Genomic DNA, 26,071 nt, shown 5'->3' with positions numbered 1-26,071 from the left:
TGCCCCCTTCCAGTTGCACAAGTCCCACCTCACATTCTGTTTTATGATGCACCTTCAGGTGCTATTGGCTTGATCTGCCCAGACTGCTATTGGCTGCTTTACCCATAAGTGATGGCAGGTGCCATGGTCACACCTAGCTCAGCCCATCGCCACCCCAGTTCATGAGCTAACCTGTGGGTCTTATATTTCCACAGGGTTGGCCCACACTTCCCCCACAGAGTCTACCCTCAGACCTAGTTCACGTGCTGGTTAATGTCTTGACCCTGCCAAGTGTGACCAGTCCACTATTCCACCACCCAGTCAGGTCTGGTACCTAGCCCTGACAGACAGGCTCCCATCCATATCTTTGGTGTGGACTGGTATGTGGCAGTCAGTGATGTTCTATGCTTAACAGCCCATCTCAGCTTTCTTAATTGGGTTGGTAAGTCTGGCCCAAATAGGTCTTATGGATGCTCCCCTCCAAACCATCAGATCTCAGTCCCCATGCTTGCCCAAAGGTTTTGTGACCCTGTTACTGGGAATCACCCAGAATTCATCTCTCAGCTGCACTAACACTGGCCTTATTCATGGGTGTCCCTAGATAGCAATTACATATACTAAAAAACCTATAGTTCCCCCAAAGTCTAGGACTCAGTCACTGCCACTTGGCAGTGGCTTTGGCCTGAGTCCCCAGCACTGGGTCCAGCCTGGCTGGGGCTAGTAATAATAGTTTTTATATGGGAATGGTTCCTTTGCTACCTGTGTGTCACACACACACACACACACGTCCAGGTGTTAGTACTTGCTTCTTTACTCCTCAGTAGATCACAAACTTCTCTGTGTTTTCTATTGTGAAATAAAAATTTCAGGGTAAGCCGCTACCCAGTGCCCCCAACAGCTCAGACTAAAAGCTCACACAGAGTCAGCAGACTGAAACTAAGTTGTCATTTGACCTTCTAAGAAGTTGCCAGAAGTGAAAGAAACCAGTCCCATGTCCCCAATAGACCAGTTTTGGCTGGCACAACGATGTAGTTCCCCCTGCTTTCATCTACGCACACACACACCCACCCAAGGACCCAAGATCACCTACTGGTAACCAGCCAGTGACTTTATCACTCTGTCCCCATCTTAGATGAACAGCTACTCTGAAATGAGCCCACTGCCCTGGTGGCATCTTTCTCCTGACCACACTGCTCTGCTTAGCCCACTGTAGTGCTTACCGATGATATGTGGTGAAGGGTAGCTGATTCCAGAATCCCATCACTCAAACCAAGTCTTTTGTCGGGAATCTGACACCACCAAGTCTCCCACAGCATCCCTTGTGATGACTGCCGGACGTGCCACATGCACCTTGCTGCTGCCCAGAATCTGTAGAAGAGAGACAGCTTCCGAGCCTGTAAGACTCAGGAGTTTGCTGCTCCCAGGCGAGAAGCTTAGAGACTAACAGGGCTCACCCAGGGGATTCCGGTGAGGATTACCGTGGATACTGTGAGAGCGCTCACTGTCAGTACTGCCCTAGGCTGCTGTGAAACTGGCTTCCAGCGCTCCTCTTAGCTGACCACCCCAAGGGAACCCCAACTGGAGCCTAAGTGAGTCTGCCCCTGGACACGCAGAAGTCAAAGCTTTCCCCTGGAAGCGATTGTTACACAGTCATTTTTATTTGTTGCAGATCAGAAGGCCATGGGGATCAGCTCTCCAAACTGCAGCTCTCCGAGCACAGGAAGGCAAACACACCTCATTTTGGGTGGGGAATGAACATGCAAGGAGGGAGCTTTTGGTGGCCAGCATTGTGGCATAGTGAGCACAGTTGCCACCTGCAGCGCCAGCATTCCATACGGGCTCTGGTTCAAGTCCTGGCTGTTCTACTTCTGATCCAATTCCCTGCTAATGCAGCTGAGAAAGCAGCAGAGGGTGGCCTAAGTTCTCAGGCCCCTTTACCTGTTGGGAGAGACCCTGAGGAAGCTCCTGGTCCCTGGTTTCCACATAGACTCAGATCCAGCCATTTGGGGAGTGAATCAACCAAAGGAAGACAAAGGAAAATCCCTCTCTCTCTCCCCCCCTCCCCCCAACTTTTTCAAATAAATAAACTTTTTAAGCAAAACCTTTTCTCAAGCAGGTGCAGATCCTACACGCTGAAGTTCTTTCTGGTATAGAAATCTTAGCGATGACGCTAAGTGAAGAGCAGTTTTGCACAGTCTGGGACCATGTATGCAGGCATAGCTCCCTTGGCAATGCTCCAGCCTCCTGCCAATTACACCTGGAAAGCAGGGGAGTCGGGGCGCTGCAATACCTGGGTTCCTGCCAGCCTGGGACAAACTCTGGCCCCAGGCTCCTGGCTGCAGTCCCAGGCTCCTGGCTGCAGTCCGGCTGAGGGGTCCTTTGCTGTTACCGGAATCTGGAGAGACAATCGGGAAATGGGTACTCTTTCTCTGACTTTGTTTTTCAAAGTAAATCAACACTTGGTTGATTAGCTTGAAACTGAGTAGAAATGAGTCAGGATAAAGGCTGGTGGGCGGCAGGGCATTAGCCAGTGACCCCTGGGTCTGTTAGTGACAGTCGCTGGCCGTAGGTCTTCCTACACGTGGTTCCTCCGCCCCTAGAGACGAAACCAAACAAAGTGCACGCCAAGGTTCCCTCTTCGGGCGGGCGGGGACAGTGACGGGGAGATCCCCGGGTAGGTCCTAGGTGACCCCGAGGCAACTCGGCTTCCCATTGGCTGCCGTCTGAGTCACCTGCCCGCCCAAGAGCCGGGAGGCAGAAGGCCGGACGCGCCGGCGGGCGGCCGGACCCGTGCTAACATGGCAGGGGCCAGCCTGTGGGCCTCCCTATTGCTGTGCCTGCTGCAGGTCGCTCTAGGTAAGATCCGGGGGACGCCGGAGCACTCAGAAGGGGCTGGGGTCAGTGGGCTCTCTGCCCTCCGCCGCGGAGTGCCGCTTCCTAGGGGTGGGAGGAACAAATCCAGGTTCCACACTCACATCCAGCTCCGGATGACCTGGGGGAAAGGGATGCCACAGGAAGCGGCAGAATCGGCGGGGATTGTGAAGGTTGCTTACAGAACCTTGTTTCCTGCCAGGGCACTGGCTTTCGGGAAAGTGGGATGGGCGTGCCCTGTCCCCGACCCAGGTCCCCTCACCTTCATCAGGACTGTCTCAAGCTTCATCTGAGTCTGGCGGGTGGGGAGTCTGATCTGGCGCTAACCAGCGTTGCTGTCAGAGCCCTGTTGGTTTTTACAAGGAGGCCGAATACACGGAACCACCCCCCCTCCAAGCCCCCAACCCCCAGCCCCGCCCCGGGCACTTTCACAAGTCCATGGAAGACAGAGTAGAAAGGTAAGTTTCTTCTGATGCAAAAAAATTGACATCTGCATATCTCTTTCATGATATGTGTAGTTTTTCCAATTTAAGATTTACTTATTTATTTGAAAGGTGGAGTTAGATAAAGGGTCACGCACAACACACACACACACACCCCTTTCTGTTTGTTGGTTCATTCCTCAAATGGCCCCAACAGTGGGCACCAGCCACTAAGAACCCCACCCACTTGGATGGGTGCTGGGGCCCAAACACCTGGACCATTTCCCACTGCCCACACTTCCCAGGTTCATTAGCAGCAAATTGGGTTGAAAGCGCTACAGCTGGGAATGGAGCCAGTGCCCACATGGGATGCCAATGTGGCAGGTTGGCAGCTTAACAGCTTAACTTATACCGTGGCTCTGTATTTATCTTCTGCGAGCTTTGAGACCCTTTGATTTCAAAATATTTTGCATTAAAATGTTCTTGCCTTTTAATTCCATTTTCCACGAACTTTTGCAAGTACCTTAGTGTCTTCAGAGGGGAGCCAAGCTCCGAATTCTTACCTTCGCACCAACTCATTCACCCAGGATAAGTTTCCCGAGCTGCCCCCAGGAGTAGCCTCCTGACCCTAAGCTTGAGGAGGCCTTCTTGGAAATCAGGGTTAGCTGAGCAGCTTCTTGGGCACCTCCTTGCTAAAGCTTTGCAGCCTACCTGTCCAAGTCACACTTCCTTTTGCAATGAGGTTGCAGTGATAAGGGAAGTCAGCAGCGATGAGACACAGCACAGAGAGGCTGGAGTGAGCCAGGCGGGTGGCAGGAGCAAGGCCAGTCCTGCTCACCATTGCAGCAGTGTCCAGCACTGGTGCACCTGTGCCTGGAGCGAGGGGTCCTCAGTGGGGTCCTCGGTCCTGTCTGCCCTTTCACCCAGGCAGTTCTAAAGACACAATACAAACCCTGGGGGTGACTTCTAGGGTGGAATGCAGCCAAATTCAGGTTCAAATCCCAACTCCCACTGGAGCTCTGGTTCTGTCACCCCAGGCAATTTATTTAACATTTGTTTCTGAATGTCTCTTGCCCTGGAAGGGGAGTTGTTAACGGCCACCCTTCAGGATGTCCTGCTCCCTGGCCTCTGGCTTGTTTCCTGCTAGGCTGTGAGGGAGCCAGAAGTGCCCCCCCCCACCCCCATTCCCTGCCCTGAAACAGAGGACATGGGAAAAGGTAGGGCAGGGACTTGCCACTGAGTGTAGAGGTCAAGGGTCGATAGGCTAGACCGAGGAGCCAAGTGGCAAGCTCTCAGTAGAACTGGGCCCTCCTGCCCTCTCCAGGGCTGTCTGTAACCTGGGTGGGATTTCCATCCTGGCCCACAGGATGCTTTGCGAAGCCCTTAAGGCAGGGATGGAGGAGCCAGATGCCTTTTTGAAAGCTCTGGTATGCAGCAATCAGCAGATGGGGAAGCTGGCCAGGCCCCCTGTGAACCTAGAGCAGGAAGCATGTTCTAGAGCTTGGCTGGGCCTAGATATGAAGGCCTAGTCTGTGAGACATTAACTGGGAGGGCCTGGGCCTTCCCCCCCCCTCCTGATGGGGCAGTCTTGGTACCCTTTACTTTTGCCTCCAAATGGTTTGGTGGGAACTGGTTAAGCACAGACCCGGGTTTAGCTCAGAGCCTGGCTCAAAGTTAGCATCTACTAAACATTGGCTACTACTGGCACCATCATCATCATCATCACTACTTCCACCTGTCAGGGGTGTCAAGGATGAATCAGGAAGGCATGGCATTTAATTCAAATCTTTCAGTCAACGAGCTACAGGCAGTAAAGGTCACCAGGTTCAAAGACATTCACAAGTATAGCAGTGATCTGGGGACAGCAGGAGAAGGATTGGCCGCAGCCCAGGAGCCCCAGGGGAAGCTGTCCTGTGGGGAATCTGTCAGGGAGGAACTGGTCCGATGACCTGGCCAGGCCACACGGGCATCGACAAGGAGCATGGACTTTATTCGGAGGGCTGTGGCTTTGGAGAGTGGAGTAATCTGGTTTGCGCTGGAGGAGACGGAAGACGAGACTCCTAGAGGTGGTCAGAGGGTCAGCAAAGCTGTCATGGGGACAGCAACATCAAAGGACTGTGACTAAAGCCAGGGAGGGAGCCACCTCTGGATCCAGGGGGAGAGCTGTGAAGACAGCCAGAGCTTCTGCCCAAGCCCGCGTGCACAGGCACCTGTAGGGAGCATGGCCTCAGGTTAACCTTGCCGCTGAGTACAGGGTGGACTGAGGCACAAGTTTTCTGGGGAGCTCCCAGCTACACTGGGGTTCCAGCGCCAGAGGGAAGGGAAGTTGAGCAGGGACTTTCCTGTGCCCTTCACAGGAAAAGTGCACTTACCTGATCTGTTGCCAGGGGCCCCTCACACAGGAAACTTGATTTTTAAAAACAAGATGGCTGTTGAAAAGGCAGAGCTATAGAGAGAGGAGAGGCATATAAAGTGAGAGCTTCCATCTGCTGGTTCATTCCCCAGATAGCTGCTATGTTTGGAGCTGAACTGGTCTGAAATTAAGAGCTTCATCTGGGTCTCCCACATGTGTGTCAGGAGCCCAAGGATTTGGGCCACCTACTGTTGCTTTCCCAGGTCACAAGCAGGGAGCTGGATTAGAAGTGGATCTTGAACTTGTGTCTCTGTAGGATACCAGTGCCACAGGCAGAGGCTTAGTCTGGTATACCACCCCATCTGCTCCTGGAAACTTGCTTTTACTGGCCGGTACCTTTGTGGCTGTACTCTTGTTTGTCCGGCTTGCCTGGATGATACTGGGGCTTCTCCCTGGGGTCCCCAGTAAAGTCCAGTCTGCTGCAGCCCCAGTTCTTAAGGTGGAAGGCATGAATTCAGTACCCCCACACATCTTCTGTTTAGAAGAACAGATCCTGGTCTGGTAAGGGACAACAGGTCAGGAGAGCAGTGCGTATCTCTGAGTTCCATGAGGCCAGAAGGGAGAATCAGGGCTGCCAGTAGCGTACAAAGGGAGTGGGGAGGGTGGGGGTCACCTTAGGTTGGCAGGCAAATGCCTGCGTGGTGGGGGACCTATCTGCTAGGCAGGAGAGAACTTGGCACTCTACTTTTTCATTTTATTTAAGCTTTTGTTTCCCTTGCATTTGGAAGGCAAGGAGACATACCGTATCTTCATTCCTCAAGTACCTGTGACAGCCAAGGTTAGAACAGAACAAAGCCCGGAGCTCCATCTGGGTTTCCTCCGTGGGCAGCAGAAACTCAATCATTTGAGCCATCACCTGCTGCCTGCCCGGGTGCAGTAACAGTAACAGGGGGCTGGAATCAGGATTGGAGCAGGGATTCAAACCCAGGGTGTGAGCTGCAGGTGTCCCAGAGGCTGATTAACCACTGATTCAAACCCAGGGTGTGAGCTGCAGGTGTCCCAGAGGCTGATTAACCACTGAGCCAACTGCCTTCCCCAGGAGCTGTACTCCTAGTGCCTCCAGTGGCACAAGATTGGGATGGAAAGACCAATTAGGAAGCCCTTGGGGCAAGGGAAGCACTGTAGCATTTGTTCATTCGCTCACTTAGGAGCGCCTGGGCCCCTGCTGTTAGTAATTTAAAACAGTTTGAGTTCTAGTTTATACGGTATTATTACGCGTAGCTAATTCCTGCAGCCTGGTTCTTTACCATGAGCTGAAAACACCAGACGCAATGAGGTATCTTAGGAGGTTTATTCCAGTGGGGCAGGAATTGGGGGGGGGGGGGCAGGTGGTGAAGATCAGCGGGAAAAGGGGAAGGGAGGTCAGAAGAAAAGAGAGACCCACACCTGGGGGCTTTTTTGTCTGCAAGGTGTGGGGGGACGGGGATTGGGAGGGATTGAGGGCAAGCCCCAGGGGATTGGTTCCTGCAGGTGAATGCCTGGGGATGATTGGTGAGTGGGTGGAGTGCGGAAGGGGTTGGAAGATTAGGGGTAGGATTCTCAGGTGAAATGCTGGGTTACCTCTGATTGTTGGATGGCTGGACTGGTGCAAATTTCTTGAGCTGTGAAGAAGAAATGGTGCCTGCTCCAGGGTGGGATATTCGAATAACTCCTTATACCTGCTGTGTGTCAGGAGTATCTGAGCCCCTGCTGTGTGCCTGGCTGCTGGTGCCCCTGGGCATTCTGCCACAACCCTCAGGTGCCAGGGTGGTGGCAGCTTCCTCTCCTGGCACAAATGGGACCCTGGGGCCTGGGGAGGGGAGGGGAGGGAGCTACAGGTGCAGCACAAGTGCAGCTGGTTTCTGGTTCCCTGGTCCTCAGACTCCTTGGCAAGCTTGTGGCTGGCCTGCACTGTTCAGTAGTAGAAGGCCCCAAGCCAAGGCCGTCCAGGAACTCCAGGCTCCACATCCTTTCTCTCCCCCACAGGGAGGCCCCGTCTGGCCCCTCCCCAGAACGTGTCGCTGGTCTCCTATAACTTCACCATGGACCTGACGTGGCTCCCAGGGCCTGGCAACCCCCCGGATGTGACCTACTTTGTAGCCTACCAAAGGTATAGGTATGCCCTAGGCTGATACAAAGAAGCGGGTGGGGCTGTCCCTGGGGTGGTCCACATGAGATGGTTCTCTGGGCTCTCTCACCTCCACCACCAGCAGATAACACATCAGGTGTTTGGAGAGGGGCTTTGGATAAAAGTCTATATAGGTAGGAATGTTGGGGACAGGAGTGGGGCCTGGATGGAGGTATGAGGGCCCGGGGTTGCATTCTGAATGCCCTGGGTTGGGGGTTGGAGTTGTTACTGCTGATCTGTGAGGACAAATGGATAGCCAGGGGGCTGTCCCCATCTCCTGGAGATCCCAGGGACTTGGGCGTGGCCAGATGCTCAGTTGTCCCCACAAATTTGCACAGAGCTGGGGATCCCCAACATTGGAGCCCCAGACAATCATGGCTAGCCTTGCTGGGAGGGAAGTAGCTTTGCCACCTTTGGACAAAGATGGGGGGGGTGGGGATCACTTGAAAGTCGTTGGTAGGAGAGAATGCTGGAAGCAGCTGCTTCGCTGATTCAGCTGTGCCTGCTGAGGAGGGCAAAGCAGGAGGGGCAGGACCTGCCATGTGCTCAGGCCTCACCCAGGGAAGGTCACAGGCAGGTACTGCTTTTCTGTGTTGTTAGAGGTGAGATGGTGCTGTGGCAGGTGCAGGGACTCAGCCGAGGGGCCGGAAGAGGAGCCCAGTCAGCCTGACCCCTGAGCTCTCCCAGTTCATCCTGGCCCCAAACGGAATGAAAAAGCAGGCATATTTTTGGTGCAACCTCTTTTGAGATCCATGATAAACATCTTTCACAAACTTCTTGCAGATGCTTTGTATTTGGGTCAAAGGCACAGGGTGAGCTGGGAGTCTTGTGGCTGGACTAAGTTAAGGCAGTAATCTCTTCTTGTGCCTAAACAACTGCAGAATAGTGATACTCAGCTTCTGTTGTTTTGTTTATGCTGTCTTTTTTTTTTTTTTTCATTTTATTTAAAAGCCAGAGAGAGAGAGAGAGAGAGAGAGAGAGAGAGAGATCTTCCATTTACCAGTTTACTCCCCAAAAGACCCACATGAGTCAGGGTTGGGCCAAGGTGAAACCAGGAGTCCAGAACCCAATCTAGGTCTCCCACGTAAGTATCAAGGACCCAAGCACCTGAATGGCCACCTGCCATCTCCCAGGAAGCTGGACAGGAAGCAGGGTAACTAGGGGCCTCACCAGGCATTTGGATAGATCAGATGTCCATGCCTAAGCAACAGTTTAGCCCTGGAGCAGAGTACCTGCCACAAAGTAGCAATATCCTGAAGACATTGTTACTCATTTCTTGGTGGGGATCATTTTGTAAAGAGATACATCCTCACATTCAACAACTGACAACCAGTAGTACTCTTCAAATAAGCAAGACAGGATAAGTGCTTGTTTTTCTTTGTTCATTATCAAGATAAATTAACTGATTCTGTCATCCACTGAAGGGAGCATGTTAATTTTTTTTTTAATTCCTAATGTTTTATAAATGAATGCAAGTGTTCAAGCACATCTGATGGCTTTAATCCGTTGCAACTGTCTCCACTCACTGCAGTGGGCTGTGTCACTCTTGGCTAGTGAGTCTCTTCAAGTTCACTCCTGTGTCCTTTTACCCTGATCCTAGTGGGATGTGCTAGGTTTTAGAATTTGGGGGATTTGGAGAAGGTGGGGAGATGGGCCAATGAAGGCAGGAAAGATTTTTACTGAGTAAAAGACAACATGGTGGAGGGGAAAGTCAAGTTGCATCTCATTCAGGCAGTGGGCTTCCGTACATTACTTGTTGGGAGGAACTATGGGGAGGTGCAGGATGCCACATCACCTGTGACAAGGGGAGCCTGAACGTGCAAGTCCAGTTGCTCATCCAAGGCAGTGAGTGACCTGCAGCATCCGCTCTGTGAGAGGCGCCCATGAAGTCAGGCCAGGCTACTGGGATGGCTAGTGCTGGGACTGACCGTCTTTGCCCCAGCGGCCTCACAGACAGCTCACTCTTTGGTGTCTTCCCCACTGTCCATCCAAGTTCATCTTGTAGTGTCCCCCCAAAGCCTGCGGGCAGCCATACCTCTGTTTAGTGGCTGGCGGTCTGAAAGTCAGTACTCTGTGTGCTAGCCACACTGACCCAGGGTGACTTGTAAGTGCAGCATGTAGGCATACATATGTGTGCATTTTTAAGAAGAAGTGACTAAAGGATCCAACCTAATGATTCCAATCACAGTTCAGTTTCTTGGGTTTCCTCCTCAGCCTCTTTCTTCCTCTCCGAGAACCTTTGCTCTCAAGGACACAGAAGACAATGACAAGCAATGACTCATAGCAGCTACTTGTTACTCGCTTTCTTTGTACTTAAATATACCTAATGACATCATCTGGTTTACTAGCTCTTTTTTTTTTTTCCCCTGAGGGTTGCATCTTTTACTTCAAAATGCAGCAAATTCGGGGCTGGCATTGAGGCATAGCTGGCTAGTGTCCCAACTGCTCCACTTCCAATCCAGCTTCCTGCTAAGGTGCCTGAGAAAGCAGCCAAAGACGGCCCAAGTTATCTTTGCTAACAGAATAACACAGCCCTGGCCATTGCTGCCATTTGGGGAGTGAACCAAATGGATGGGAAATATCTCTCTCTCTCTCTTTAATATCTTTTTCTCGTTCTCTTGTCTGTTGCTCTGTTTCTCTCTGTCTCTCTCTCTCTCTCTCTCTGGTGTGCGTGCATGCGTGCGTGTGTGTGCATGTGTGTAACTATGCCTTTCAAATAAGTAAATAAATGATCTTTAAAAATACCATACATTCACCAAGCTATGTGTTATATAGCCAGGTCAAATATTCTGGATTGATATTTTACTATTTTGGCTTTTATTTGACAGAAGAAGGTAGAGCTTCCGTCCACTGACTCTACCTCCAAATACCCACAACAACCAGGCGTGGGCCAGCCCAAAGCAAGAAGCCAGGAACTCAGTCCAGGTCTCCCATGTGGGTGCCAGGAACCCAAGTACCCCAGCCATCACCGCTGCCCCTGGGGTCTCCATCAGCAAGAAACTGGAGTCAGCAGCCAGCTCCAGTGACAGAGCCCATGCAGGATATAGGTGTCTTAAAAAAAAAAAAAAAGACTTTATTTTTTATTTGCATCAGCTGTTAACTGTTGGTCCTCTTCAATTGGGGCACAAATAAGATTATTTTTTTCCCTCCTGTATTAGAAGTTGATTGCTTTGTATTGCTAGTAGTACTTCCTTGCGTGCCTGTAGTATCATTTGTGTACCATTGTTTTCTATTAAAAGATGTTTGAGTTGTTTCCAATGTGAGTCTGCTAGGGATGTCATACTAAGTTCTCCAAAATTCATCTCCTTCTCCGGTATGAAACACACAAACCCTGAAATCAACAGCCTCAAGTGTCGGTAACTCAAGCCAATATCCAAGTCCAAAGTTTCACCTAAACATAGTCACGTAGGAGTGTGACTCGAGGGATGATTCACCCTGAAGCAAAATTCCTCTCCACCTAGGAACCTGTGAAAGCTGACAAGTTATTTGCTGGGACAGGTATAAGACAGATAATCATGGTGCAGAAGAAAAATAGAGAAGAAAAGAATGGCAAATCTCAAACAAATCTGAAATCTGGCAAAGCAAAACCTGTTTAGGTTCAAGAATAACCCTCTTGGGCTCAAAGTTTTGCCGTGTGAGCCCAGAAGGCTGGCATCCTAACACCCTTGCCCTGGGGTGGCAGACCCACCCTGGGGCCCTGGGTAGAGCTGCCTGCAGACCAGTGAGGAAACATCTCAGCCCTTAAATGGAGAAAACAAGCTTGTCACCCAGGCTACTGGCAGCAATGAGAACCCTGCTGATTCTGTAATTCTCCTGCAGGGCTGTCCTTCCCTTATCCCGAAGGCTGGTCAGTGTTGCCAACTCCACTAGCTCTGCGGACTTCCTGTAGAATCCCATGTTTCTGATAGTCTGCCTCCACTTTCAGTCCAAGCTGGCAGTGACTCTGCCAGTTTGATCCCATCTCAATTTGGGATGCTGCTGAGATCCACGTGATCTCCTTAGGAAATGATCCTCCTGCCACAGCGTGAGTCTTCTCCCCAGACCACATGCTTGTTTTCTGCAATGCGGGTTGGCTGAGAATTTTAAACAATTCCTTCGATGCATTTCTTCTTTGCATTTCACTCTTCAGCAGTCAGCAGAAACCAGACCGCACCTTTCACACCTTCCACACTTCGCTTAGGAAGCTCTCTGGCTAAATATCCAAGTTCATTTCTTCTGACTCGTACTCTCCATAAAAAACCCAACACTATTCAGCCAAGTTCTTTGAACTTTATAACAAGATGTGCCTTTTTCCAGTGTCTACACCTGTTCTGCCTTTTCGTCCAGGTCTACCAGGAATCCTCTCTCCCATTTGCCCCCTCATCAACAGTCTCCAAGCTTCTGGCTTCTGCCCATGATGCAGTTCCAAAGACACCCTCACATTGTTATGCACTTGTCGCATCAGCACCCACTTCTGATCCTGCAATTTGCACTCATTTGTGAGGGTTGCCATGACCAGGTATCCCAGGCTGTGTGACTGAAACAGCAGAAATTTACTTTTCATAGTTTGGGGGTTGCTAGTCCATAATTAAGGTATCAGCGGGATTGGGGCCTCACTCCCTTAACCTAGTTTAGCCCCAATTACTGTCCTGATTATAGTCACATCTAGGAGTGCCTGGTTCCGTCCATAGCAATGATAGTTGGAATAAAACTGCAATGAATCTCCATTCATGGATCTTTTTATTTGCTTTTCTTTCTAAAGATTTTTTTTATTGGAAAGGCAGATGTACAGAGAGGAGAAACAGATCTGCCATCCGCTGGTTCACTCCCCAATTAGCCACAATGATCGGAGCTGAGCTGATCCAAAGCCAGGAGCCAGGAACCTCCTCTGGATCTCTCACATGGGTGCAGGATCCCCCAAGGTCTTGGGCCATCCTCTACTGCTTGCCCTGGCCATAAACAGGGAGCTGGATGAGAAATAGAGCAACTAGGACATGAACTGGTACCCATGTGGGATTCTGGTGCATGCAAAGCGAGGATTTAGCCCCTGGGCTATTGTATCGGGCCCACCATGTATGAATATTTATATGGACATATGTTTTCAGTTCTTTTGGATAAAGATGTAGGAGTGGAACCTGGGAATTTTGATGCCTAGAAGTGTAACACTGCAGGAAATTGACTATACTGTTGTTCACAGTGTAAGAAGTCTGGTTATTCCATGTGCTTGTCAACACGTGATATTGTTCATCATTTTTATTTAAGCCACTCTTTTCTTTAGAGCACTTTATTAGAAAATGTTCTTATCTGTTTGAGAGGCAAGGAGATAGAGAGCTCACGTATGCTTGTTGACTCCCCAGATGTCTGTAACAGTCATGACTGGGACAGGCCAGAGCCAGATTAGGGGCTCAATCAGCTGAGCCATCATGGCTCCTCCAGGGTCTGCATGAGGAGGAAGCTGGAGTTAAGGATGAAGCTGACAATTGGATATGGAACATTCTAGAGAATGACTGTCACGTGCATTTCCCTACTGAATAATCACATAGAACATGTGCATGTTCTTATTAGACATTCATTTATCTTCTTTCAAGCAGCAACTGTTGGAATATTCTTGCTTATTTTTATTAGGTAGTCTGTGCTCCTAACATTGAACTGTCCAACTTCCCTTTCTCTCATGTATAAAAGACCTTTGTCCCTGTATGTTTTGCGAAGACTTTTTTCAGTGAGTGGTCTTTTTAATTTCTTCAGGCTATTTTTAAGAGCAGAAACTTTCAGATTGATAGGATCCAGTTTTTCGGGTGTAATTGTACCCTCCTCTCTAACCTCTCTAATCCATATTTTGAAGTTCTAACCACTACTTTACCATCCTTTTTCATCACTTCTGGACTCATCTTGCTGATGGAGTCATTGTCTCATCTCCCTCCCATTAGAAGAGTTCCCCGGGGGCAGGCCTTTATCTCTTCTGCATTTGTTGCCAATTGGCCAACACCTAGAATAATGGTGCAGATAGCAGCTGACCATGAATACCTGAATGATGGGCAGTGCAGTTGCCATGACAATCCTGGACAGGAGGCCTATAGTTGAGTTAGTGGGGATCAGGACCAGGACTGCTAAGGCTGTCTGGCTCCAGAACCTGAGTTCTTGTTCTGTCTTAGCCAGTGGCTGCTGGGCTGGATCCTTCAGCTGAATGAGAGACAAACAATCCATATTTTCTGAGATACTAAGCCTGTCACTCCACCTCCTCTGCCTGCCAGCTCTCCCTCCCGCAGATGGTACAAAGTGGAGAGCTGTGCTGGAATCCGGGAGCTTGTATGTTCCATGATGTGCCTCAAGAACCAGGACCTGTACAACAAGTTAAAGGGGCGAGTGCGGGCAGCTTCTTCCAGTGCCAAGTCCCCCTGGGCAGAATCCAAGCCCTTGGAGTACATCAATGATGGTAGGTTTGTGGGGAAGGGGCTGAGTGGGTGCTTCTCCAACCAGAGACCTCGCTCTGCAGAGTTGCTGTCCCAACCAACCACCCACCCCCCACACCTCACCTCTAAGCAGAGGCAGTTATCTGGGGTGGCCACCCTGGGCCTGACACTGGATCTGGCCTTGGCAAGAAGAGGCCAGGCACCAGCAACAATAGACCATGTATGTAGCCTTACTTGGTTGATTAGGGCATTGGGGGTCTCAGGCAATACCAGCCATTTAGCTTGTACCTTCACTTAGCCATGATTGTTATCTTCCCTTGAGTACCACCTTGACCATGAACTACTCAAGGCACCTTAAATACCTATTCCTGCTTTTTCCCCAAAGAACTAGTTTTTTAAATTATTTGAAATATGGATAGAGACAAAATCAAGGTGTTGCTTCAAGCAGGATGTACAGCGTCAGCAAGAAGCTGATCTGAAGTGGAGTAGCCAAGATTCAAACCAGCGCCCATACAGAACGCTGGCATTGCAGGTGGTAGCTTTATGCACTGTGCCACAAAACTGCTTCCAGGACAATTGTTTGTGAAAATCTCATTGTAAAAGTAGTTTCTGTGCCATAAAGAATTTTTGGAAGTGAAAAAAAAAAAAAAAAGAAACTAGGAAGCAGTTGGAAGATCATTACGTGTGTTAGTTTCCTCTTGCTGCCCCGTTCCTGGCCTGATGGGAGAGCGTGGAGCAGGAGATGCCCAAAAGCCGCCAGAGAACCAGGAGGTGTTGAGATTCTGAGGGATGCTGCTTGCCACCCCATGTGCACGCTCATTTGGCACAGCAGCAGCAGCAGCAGGAAACCAAGACAGATGGCAGGGGACAGGCGAAGGGCACCCGGGGGAGGGATGACATGTGGAGAGGCAGGCCAATGTGGCACTGAACCAGTCTGAAAGCCACAGTCTCCCTGTCTGTAGGATGGGAGCAGTGCAAGGTGCCCTGGAATGGCTGCGAGGTGCACATGGCGGGCGCTGGGCAGAGACCAGCCTTGCTGTTCCTTCCTCAGGAACCTCCCTGGGCTGGGTGGGGGCAGGGCGATAGCTGGGGGTGAAGAGGCCTGGCAGAGGGGTACTCATGGGGTCTGTTCTGTATCCACAGTCGAGCTGGCCCCGCCTTCCCTGCAGTTAACCCGGAAGAAGGAGATGTTGCTGGTCAATGCCACCTTCCAGCTGCCCCCCTGCCAGTCTCCCCTGCCGTTGAAGTATGAGGTGGAATTCTGGAAGAACGGCACCGGAAACAAGGTGGGTAACTGCCCCCACCCTGCCCAATGTCTGCCAGCACCCATGCTCCATACTCTCCCAGCCTGCTCCCCACCCACCACTTCCAGGAAGCCTTCCCCACAGATGCCCTATGGCTGACTGTGTCCAGGGCAATTGACCTGTGGCCCATCCCTGCCCACTCCACCAATGAGACTGGTTCCACGCAGCCTGTGAACATCTTGGTGATGTAGTCAGCTCTGTGGCATTAGCGACCCCCAGCGCAGTGCCCGTGCCACCACAATAGCCATAATATGGTATTGCCAAGGGAACATGACCTGAGAAGTATCTGCACATGTTAAGGACAGATGCACCTTTAAAAATGATTTATTTATTTATTTGAAAAACACATATACACAGAGAGAGAGCTGCCATCCGCTTCACTCCCCAGATGGCTACACGGCTGGGGCTGGGCTAAGCTGGAGCCAGGAGCCAGAAGCTTCAGTCCTGGTCTTCTGTGTGGGTAGCAGGGGCCCAAGCACTTGGGCCATTTTTCACTGCTTCCCAGACACATTAACAGGGAACTGAATCAGAAATGGAGCAGCCGGGATATGAACGAGTGCCCGTATGAGTCCCAGCACCGTAGGCAGCAGCTTTGCATACTGGACCACAACGGCAGTCCCAGCACAGATGGTTTCTTCTGGTTATGTTCAGTCTGTGGCTGACTGACTGACTCCATGATGCAGAGGCTGTAGCTCTGTCCATCCAGGACATTTTGACCTAATAATTGATTATTTTCCAATAAACCCTGGTGAGACATGGTGGGCTACGGAGCATCTCCTTGCCACGGCAGTAGCTTCATGACATAAAACACAGGGCAGCCAAGTCCCCCGAGATGAGCAAGCATACTGTGTTCGAGTGAATCCAAACGCAGACTCGTCACCTCTGCGTGTGTGTGTTTAGCTACAGCAAGGATTGGCCAGCGCTTTGTGAAGGGGCCACAGCAGAAGATGTTTTTGGTGCTGTGGGTCTGGGCTCTGTCCCAGTCACTCAACTCTGCAGGTGTACCACCAATGGAGCTGTGGGTGATGGACAAAGGAGCGGGCATTGCTGGCTTCTGGCAAACTACAAAGTTAGGTAGTGGGCAAGACAGGGCCATGTCTCCTCCTCCCTGACTCCTGACCTTGTTCCTTTTTCCTTCCACTCAACCAGTATTCACATTCCCAATCTCCCACGTAGTGAGAACTGAGGGACATAGATTAGAATCCAGTGTGTGTCCTGCCTTCTAGCACCCCCCAAATATGGCAGACCAGCACCATCCAGTAAGATCATATGGGCCACAAATGTGATTTGATTTGATTTTAAAGATATATTTATTTGAAAGTCATAATTATAGAAACAGGGCATGAGACCAAGAGATAGAATCTGCCATCCACCAGTTTACTCCCCACACATCACTCGGTTCTGCCACGTGGCGGCAGGGGTCCAAGCAGTTGGGCCATCTCCTTTTGCCAGGCCATTGGCAGGAGGTTGGATCAGATGTGCAGCAGCCAAGACTTGATCTGGGTCTCAGTAGGGTGCTGGCATTGCAGTCAGCTATTTTACTCACTATGCCAAAATGCTGTCCCCGCTATGTAATTTTGTTTTGTTTTGAGTTGCTTTTTCACACTTGTCATCTTTTGAAATTTTGTTTATTTATGCATTTGAGATGGAGAAAGAACTAAGAGGGCTTCATTTACTGTTCCCTCCCCAAATGCCCACAGGCAGCCCCAGGGGCCAAAGCAGGATCCCGGAACTCAGTAAGATCTGCCCTGAAGTGTTCCGGGTACAGGGACTCTACCAGCAAGAGGCTGACAGAGAGGCAACTGCCAGAGCCATCATCTGCCACTTTCCAAGGTGGCAGAGTCGAGATGCAAACCCAGGCTGCTCGGTATGGGATACAGGTACCCCAACTGGCAGCGTAACCGCTGTGCCAACTCCTGCTTCTGCAGAGGACATTCAAAAATGTCCCAGGTTAAAGGAAACAGGTGAATTGAACTTTCTTCTTTTTAAGATTTATTTATTATTATTGGAAAGTCATATTTATAGAAAGGAGACACAGAAAGATCTTCCCTCTGCTGGTTCACTCCTCAAATGGCCCTAATGGCCAGAGCTGAGCTGATCTGAAGCCCGGAGCAAGGAGCTTCTTCCAGATCTCCCACATGGGTACAGGAGACCCCCCTGTACCAAGGCTTTAGAGCATCCTCTACTGTTTTCCCAGACCACAAGCAGGGAGCTGGATGGGAAGTGAGAAGATGGCAAGTCAAGCAGCCGGGATATAAACTAGCGCCCATAGGGATCCCAGCACATGCAAGGCGAGGACTTCAGCTACTAGACTATCGTGCTGGACCCTGAAATGAACTTTCACAGCAGATTTTATTTCATCTAATGAAATGTTACCATGGAGGACCAGGAATTGCTATATCATTACAGATATAGCAAAATCTTCTACGGTTTTTCCACCTCTTTCCGAAGTCTACAGTGTATTTGGTACATAGAGCACATCTCCCCCAGGATCAGCCACTCTTCAAAGACTTCCATGGGCCAGGGACAGCTGTGTGACTTGCTGGACCTACAATGACTGGGTCGTCCTTGTCCCCAGAAGATGAGCCAGTCCTGGTGCGGTAGAGGGCAGGACTGAGAAATCGGCTGTAAGGACCTGCAGGCCCCACAGGTGCATGTGGGAGTGGTGTGAGAGAAGCAGGCGCCTTATGAGCTCCGCCCTCCCCTGCTGTCATGCCCAGAAGTCCTTTTTCAATCTTGGTGTTGCATTCAAGGGCACAAATGAAGGTGCTAACTGCCCTGGCCCTGCAGAACTGGCTTCTACAATGGCTCTGCTCCTCAATGCTTCTTCCTCCCAACAGACCTCATTTCTAGACATACCCTACGGCGAGCCTGTCTGGATCCCCCTCCAGCCTGCAGCCAGTGGACAGCATTGCCTGCACGCCAGAACTGTCTACACCCTCTTTGTTTCAAAGTTCAGCAAGTTCTCCAAGCCTACCTGCTTCTTCCTGGAGGCCCCAGGTGGGTACAAAGGGACCGCATGCCCCACCACCACTCCGGGCCTGTCCAGCTTCCTAGGAGGGAGTGAGCCAGCAGATGGAAGGGGGGGGTGTGTATGTGTGTGTGTCCCACCTGCTCACTCACTCTGCCCTTCAAATAAATAAAAATAAATGCACAGACTCATATATATATATATATATATGAGTCTGGAGACAGACTCACCAGGATGAAAACCCAAACTCTACCTTGCTCTCTGTGTGTCTTTGGGCAGCTTACACAGTCTCTCTGAAGCTTGGTTTCCAGTTGGTAGGATGTGTTTATATATTTTCTTTTCCTTAAAAACGAAAGATTCTTCCCTTTAAAGAAAAGGTATTAATTTGCTTTGTTTATTTGAAAGGCAAGAAGAGAGACAGTAATGCCCCATACACTAGGCTCCTCCCCCAAAATGCCCACAACAACCAGGGCTGGACAGGGCTAAGACTCCATCCGGGTCTCCCATGCTGGTAGCAGGGCCCAAGTGCTTGAGCTGTCACTGCTGCCTGCCAGGGTGTGCGTTAGCAGGAGGCTGGCATGGGGAATGGAGCTGGGTCTGCAGCCCAGGCATTGCGCCATGGTGTAGGGGGAGGGATCCATGCCAGATGCCCACCGCAGATGGCACTGATTCCTGTGAGGACCAGAGAGGAGGGAGGCTGGGTATGTTCTTACGCGGGGCACATAAGACACTGTTGTGCTTCTGGTTTTTTTTCTCTCTTAGGTGCCAACCCAGCCTTCCTGGTGCTGCCATCCCTTCTGCCACCACTACTAGTCATTGCCACGGGGGGCATGATCTGGAAGAGTCTAGTGGGGAACCCCTGGTTTCAGCAGGCAAAGATGCCACAGTGTCTGGTAAGGCAGAGGGAGGGGCATTGGCATTGGGAAAGCAGGACTTCCACTGCACAGTTCCACCAGTGGCAATGCTTTCCTTGGCTCCAGGAGGCCAAGGTTCCTCACGCCTCTGCGAAGGATTTGTCAGGTGCACCGAGCTCTGAGTCTCGGGGGCCAGGAGGAGAGAGATGGAGAAGAGTGGGAGGGGCCTGGCAAGATCAGAAGATTGGGACTTGTTCCACTGAGTGATGCTTGGCAGAGTTGAGGCCTGGTAGCCACTCTGGGCTGGGGGCATTGAGGAAGAATTCTGAATTTCCCTGTATCATGGCGGAGTAGCATTGGCAGTTTTCTTAGCTCCAGGACCCCAGGGGAGATGCTACTGTCTGATGGCCCCTGGCAGATCCATCCAGGGGCTCTCTGGTTTTGCATCCATTCTGCCAGGGCACATGCCAGGGTGCACACATCAGGGGATTGGTGTCACCACCAGCCCTTACGTCCTTCAGCAACAGCCAAGGGAGCTGGTAGAAAAAGACCCCAGGGCTTCCTGGATTACCTCAAGGAGGGACAACTCCATTCAAAATCCACACATCAGGTCTCTGTCCAGAGTCCCAAATGCTGCCAGGGCCTGAAGCATCAGCTCTGTTCTCATTTTCCCACATCAGGTGTTTTCTGGACCCCCGTGTCTCATGGCCACCCTGCAGCCCAGTGTGCCCGAATGCCTGGAGAGCCTGTTCCTCTGCCCCCAGAAGGAAGGAACCAGAAGGATCCGCCAGACCCCTGCAGGGCAGGCCCCAGGCTCACTGCAGACAGGGCCAGGGAAGCCCGGACCTGAGACGGAGGAGGCCCCAGAGGACTCGGAGAGCTCAGAGGATGATGACGCCTGCTTCCAGCCGTACATCGGCGCTGCCCCATTCCTGCGGCAGGAACCCCAGACTACGGGCCCCTCTGAGGAGGAAGAGGAGGAGTCCGGGCTGGGTTCAGGGGAGACCTCCATGCCCCTGATCTCCAGTGAAGGCGCCTCTACCTACAACTCCTCGGGCAGAAGCTGGGCCAGCACTGCAGCGTCTTCGCTCTGGGACGGGGCTGGCTCCTCTGGCTATACGGCCAATAGGGACCTAGAGCCAGGGAGGACCAAGCATCGGGAGCCCCAGTCACCAGGGTCATCTTTGGAGAGTGTGTGCCCCTTGGCAGAATCCCCAGAGGATGGCCTTTGCTCCTGGGCCACCTGGGGCTCCCCACCACCCTTGCTGGGGTTGATCCCTGAGGAGCCCCCAGTTTCTCTTCGGACACTGACATTCTGTTGGGACAGCAGCCCCGAGGAGGAGGAAGAGGAGGAAGAAGACAATAGAGAATCAGAAACCGAGATCAGCTGGGTGCCCGAGACCGGGGGCACAGGGCTAGGACACTACATGGCCAGGTCAGCTGGCCCCCAGCTTTCCACCAAACCTGGTAATGCTCCTGGATTTGAGTTCACAGGGTCCCAGCAGGACCTCAACGCCTACATCCCTCGCTGAGGCAGCACAAGTGCTGGCAGCCCTTTGAGAAGCCCTCTGGACCCCACCCTGTGCGCAAGTTGGGGTCAGCAAAGAGGCCCCAGCCCATGACCCTACAGGCCGAGCTTCATGAGGAGTGAGTGGAAGGGGTCAAGGTCAGAGGTCATCTGGGGGTCAGATCGCCCTGTTTTTGTTATGGTGGGACAGGGAGAAAGTCACCCCTGGTTGGCACACACAGGTGAGGTGCAGCTACGGCCAGCAAGGAGCTGGCCAGAACTGGGACAGGTGCTCCCACCTGAAGCACACTGGAGGCATCAGAGCCAGCTCTCCGAACTCCCTCTGTCCCACCTCAGCCTCCAGATGCAGTTGGCTGAGGGAGTCTGGCAGTCTGTCTTGGAACTCAGGCTGGCCTGAGTTGAATGTCAGGCTCCGCCATTCGCCTTCCTTCTCTCTACCTCGCTTCCGCCCCAGCAGCCACTGCCCACTAATGCTGAGTGGTCAGAAGGTCCTCAGTGCTCTGTACGGTGGCTGGCAGGATCCCCCACCCATCCAGACTCCAAGTAGACCCCCACCTGAGACTTCCCATCTGTAACCCTCCCAACTCAGAACCACCAGGAGCCATCCCCGCCTTTGCCGTTTGTCCCCCTGCAGCCTACCTCCTTCCTGCCAGCACACTGAGTTCTCAGAAACCAGCATCCATCCTTGGAGGACTGGGGGGGTAAAGGGGTCCTGGGCCCTCCTTCCTTCCCTGTCTTCCCAGCACCGGAAGCCCTGCTCCCCAGGACCAGGTGACCCATCTTCCCAGAGGCCTGGCCATACAGGTGGGGCTGGGTGCTGGGCCTGAGACCTCGGATCCTGCCTCTGTCTACTATGGTCATTCATATGTGCCTCTCCTCCCTGCCTAAGGGAAACCAGGAACTAGGAAGCCGACACAAGCGCATGGCTTCCTACGAGCAGGAGTTCTCAGACTGTGTTCCCCCAAGGCCCTGGGCTTCTGCTTGGGGGTGCCAGGGGAGCTGTGGGATCCCTTCCTGACATTAGCCAGACCAGCCTCCCTGTGGCTTGTACACAATGGCCTTGGGTCTGAGGTTTACCTGGGGGAGAGGCTTCCATTACTAAGTAGAAAGAACTCGCAGTTTTCACAGCACGTTTGTCTTATTTCAGATGAAGAGCTTTCTCTCACACCGTGTGCATCACCACAGAGTGTGACCTTTGGCCTTGGCCCAGCTGGGCTGACCTCAGTGTCCGTGGCCCTGTCACCGAGGTTTATAGATATGAGCCAAAGCAGGAGGCCTTTGTCATCACGGGCCTGTGTGCGCACGCGCACACCTCTGTGAAGATTTTTGCTGCACTGAAGCTTGTTCAAAGTTTAGTTTCTGATGAAACCTGAGTCGCCTTGTCATTGTGAATTTTGATTCCGTTAGGGTCCTGGTGTCAACAAGAATCCTTGCCAACATTTGGGAAGGGCATGAGAATCCCAGAATGAGTTGTCAGGTGTGGTGAGCACTTACCTGTTTACAAAACCATTCCAGATAATGTGGCAACTGGGAACTCTGCCCTGTAGGCTGGGGCCGCACCGGGGGAAGGCAGGGTAGTGGGAGTGGCACCCGAGGACAAGGTGCACAATCATTAGAGCACTGAGAGGCCTGTCTGCAGTCCCCACATGTCCATATTTATTTCTGACTGTTCTGTGTTTACATCATGTTTAAATAGCACCCTAATGCTGGCTGGCATCCATCCCATGCTGTTTAAATAAAGAGCTCTATTTTTAGAAAAAAGGCTGAGATCAAACGGAGACGTGTGTGAAGGCTCCTCACCACTTGCCTGGGAACTTGACTGAGGACAGTGGAGAGGGGTCTTGGGTGGGGTCCCCGCAGTGCACCCCAGTTGGGGATTGCAGTGGACCCAGATGACAGTAAGGGGAGTGGGGAAGGGGTAGAGTTGGGCAGCTCCTGCTCCTAGCAATGTGGGCTTGATGCCCCCTGGGGATCTCGAACGACCTTGTGGGGCATACCTGAACTGTCTTCCTCGTGCCAGGGGCTGGGAAACTTCTCCAGAATCCCATTGTCTAGTGCAAAAGCCAGACACTTGCACAGGGCCCCTTGAAGTGAGTGCAGGATAAAGGCAGGTGCCATGGCGGTAGGGCACAAGGGCTGGACTCACCACCTGGGCAGCTCACCCAGTTACGGTTAGCCGATAGAAAGATATGCAACAGCACCTGCTTGGCTACCCCTGCAAACCCAAATCCAATCGTGGCTAGGGAGGGGCTCCCAGCTCACAGGCTGCATGGTGACTGCTGGACCTGGACCTGTAGTGGTGCCAGGGTAGATGGGAAACGCATGCTGAGCTAGGCCAATACAGACCTGTTTCCCCTAAGTGCAGATGTCTTTCCCAGCAGAGCGGGCCCAGAACAGATCCGTCTCAACCTGTCAGGCCCTCATTCCCCATGCATTTCTGGGGAAGTCCTAGTCTCTAGATGAGACAGGCAGGGACTGGTCCACAGGCTGCTGAGCTGAGAAATGAAACAGTGGTTCCTTTTAAGATTTAATTCTTTTGCTTGAAAGAGCAACAGAGAGATCTTCTGTCCATTGGCTCACTCCCTAAACAGCCACAGTGGTTGAAGCTGGGCCAGGTTGAAGTCAGGAGACTGGAAGGCCAGCCAGGTCACCCACGTGGGTGGCAGGGATCCAAGCACATGATGGGCCATGTTTCAATCACCATCCCCTCCTCCCGGGCACACCAGCAGGGAGCTGGGTTGAGGTGGAGCAACCAGGCTTCAAACAGGCACTCCAATACAGGATATTGGCATTGCAGGTAGAGATTTAACCCCCTGTGCCCCAACACCAGGTCAAAACACAGCTGAGGTCCAGTTCCCCTGCATCCTCATTTCCATTATTCATGCCCAAATATCCTTGGCAAATCACAGAGATGGTGAGTAAGGCGACTGTGGCCTTCTTCTGCTGCCTTGTACAGGTGTGCAGCAGACTTCTTCCAGGAAACAAGGCAGCACTTCCTGGCCAGGTGACCCCAGCCTCCTCCCACCTCCTCTGGCCCAACACCTTCTGTCTTTTCCTGGCCTATCTGCTGCCACCTCCTGGATATCATGGGAATTGCAAGGCTGCAGGAAGGTTAGCAGAAAGGCACATCCACTTCAAAAGGGGGAGGGGAGGGATCTCATCTGAACGTTCTTTTAGGAAAGGGAATATTTTCCCTCCCTGGCACATGGTGGAAGCTGTGGATAAGAGGATGGATTAATAACCAAGTGAATGGATGCGTGGAAGGGAGGCAGGAAGCGGCTGCCTGCAGCTGACTTTCATGTAAGGCAGACAGGACTTGCATTAAGTGACTCCAGACCCCAAATTCCTGCTGCATTTAGATAACTGTCATACCTCACCCAGCTTCTGCTCAGAGGGGCGGTCGATGCTGCTCAGTCACACAGCAGGGCAGGGATCGCAAAATCAGACCACCACTGTGAGCACAGAGAACCCAACGGGATGTGAACTGGGGCCAGGGAGGGCTGCCAGAGGAATAAGTTGTGGAAGGACGGTGGGAAGGGGGCATTGTGTGTGTGTTTCTTATTTGTAGCAAAACAGACTAGAGCAGGGCCCGGCATGATAGCATAACGGTTAAAGTCCTTGCCTTGACTGCGCCAGGATCCCATATGGGCACTGGTTCTAATCCTGGCGGCCCTGCTTCCCATCCAGCTCCCTCCCTGTGGCCTGGGAAAGCAGTTGAGGCGCAAAGCTTTGGGACCCTGCAGCCACGTGGGAGACCTGGAAGAAGTTCCTGGCTATGGATTGACTCAGCTCTAGCCGTTGTTCATGCTTGGGGAGTGAACCACCAGATGGAAGATCTTCCTCTCTGTCTCTCCTCCTCTGTATGTCTGTCTTTCCAATAAAAATAAATAAATCTTTAAAAAAAAAAAAAACAGACCAGAGCAGCCATAGCTGGGTGAGTGGGTCACTTCTCTGAGTGACTTCCCGGGAGATACTGGCAGGCACCTGGCCCCAGTCCTGCCCCAGGCAGCCCCCGCCCCTCCACAGGTAGGGATATAGAACCAGAGGTGTGACGTGTGATGTGTGACAGCTGCTTATGGCTTGTCACGCATCATTTCCCTACTGCCTTATTAAGTGGATTTAGGAGCCAAGGTGGAGTCTGGGCAAGGGCCATGTCATGGTGGGCACGGCCTCAGCAGGAAGGAGATCTCCCTCTCTGCATTTCTTTGTCTCCATTCTAAGCCTCTGCCTCTCTAGGCATCAAATGGGTCACCTGGGACCACCACAAGTCCCTCCAGGAACTTGGAGCTCCTGCAACTTCTGTCTCAGAGCTGCAGGCCCTGTCATGGAGACCCTAACCTCCAAACGACTCTGACCTGGTATGACGCTCCCGCTTTGTGGAGTGACTCTGGCCCCAGAAACAGCTGACAGCCCGTGTGTCTAAATGAACCTCTACTGTGGTCTTCCTAGCCACCTCCCTCCAACCCCACCCCCTGCTTACCCAGATCCGAGTTTCTGAAGGCTTTCTAAGGACCCTCACACCATCCCCAGATCCTCACTTTGAAATGAAGCATGCTCCCTGCAATGGTCTGGAGGTCAGGGAACGTGTAGCATAGTGGTTGAGTTGCCGCTCAACACAAGGGCGTTCCATACTGCAGTGACAGAGCCCCCTGGCTACTCGGCTTCCAATCCGGCTCCCTGCCAGTGTGCACTCAAGAGCAGCAAACGGCAGCTCCACAAACTTGCCACCTGCATGGGAGACCTGGATGGAGTTCCCAGCTCCAGCTTTCCTCTGGGCATTTTGGGTGTTTGTGGAATGAACTAACTGTGACAGTTCTCTTTTTCTATCTCTTTCTCCACCTCACCCTGTCTCATCCTTCTCTCAAATAAACAAATAGAGAAGAAGATTCTCTAAGATGTCTAAGAATGATCAGCTCCCCACCCCAGGCTCCCAGGTGAGTCACCCCTAGCAGACAGAGCTCCTTACTCCTCCAAAGACACCTAATAAACCTCTACTGCCTTGAAACAATGTTTGTTCTAAAGGGAGAGCAAGAGAGAGAGAGAAACTGCACTCGACCCCAAGAACGAGATGAGATGTGGGGGTCCCAAGGGACAGCTGACCCTGTTACCCTGATGTGTCCCAACCCCTGCCCCCAATGCTCTTGCTTCTGCAGAGGTTCTGGCATCCCTCAACATTGAGAAAAGGGACACAGCAGCCCAGACACCCTGGCATTTGTTGTTCTTCAAATCTGCT

The 26,071-nt window shown here is 51.9% G+C and overlaps 1 protein-coding gene across 1 annotated transcript; it reads left to right on the top strand.

The window, feature by feature from the left end:
- The first annotated feature begins 2,777 nt into the window (after positions 1-2,777).
- IFNLR1 (interferon lambda receptor 1) lies at positions 2,778-21,730 on the top strand. The gene is made up of 7 exons (XM_040979558.1): positions 2,778-2,835; positions 7,651-7,774; positions 14,023-14,204; positions 15,325-15,467; positions 18,326-18,485; positions 19,219-19,349; positions 19,991-21,730. Exons 1-7 carry the CDS (start codon positions 2,778-2,780, stop codon positions 20,840-20,842), a joined length of 1,650 nt encoding a protein of 549 aa, XP_040835492.1. The 3' UTR covers positions 20,843-21,730.
- Positions 21,731-26,071: the final 4,341 nt, after the last annotated feature.

The sequence above is a fragment of the Ochotona curzoniae genome, unplaced genomic scaffold, assembly GCF_017591425.1.
Source record: "Ochotona curzoniae isolate NIBS_2020 unplaced genomic scaffold, NIBS_Ocur_1.0 contig_3255, whole genome shotgun sequence".
Taxonomy (NCBI): Eukaryota; Metazoa; Chordata; class Mammalia; order Lagomorpha; family Ochotonidae; genus Ochotona; species Ochotona curzoniae.
The sequence above is the reverse complement of the archived record's forward strand: the minus strand, read 5'-3'. Positions and strand labels throughout refer to the sequence as shown.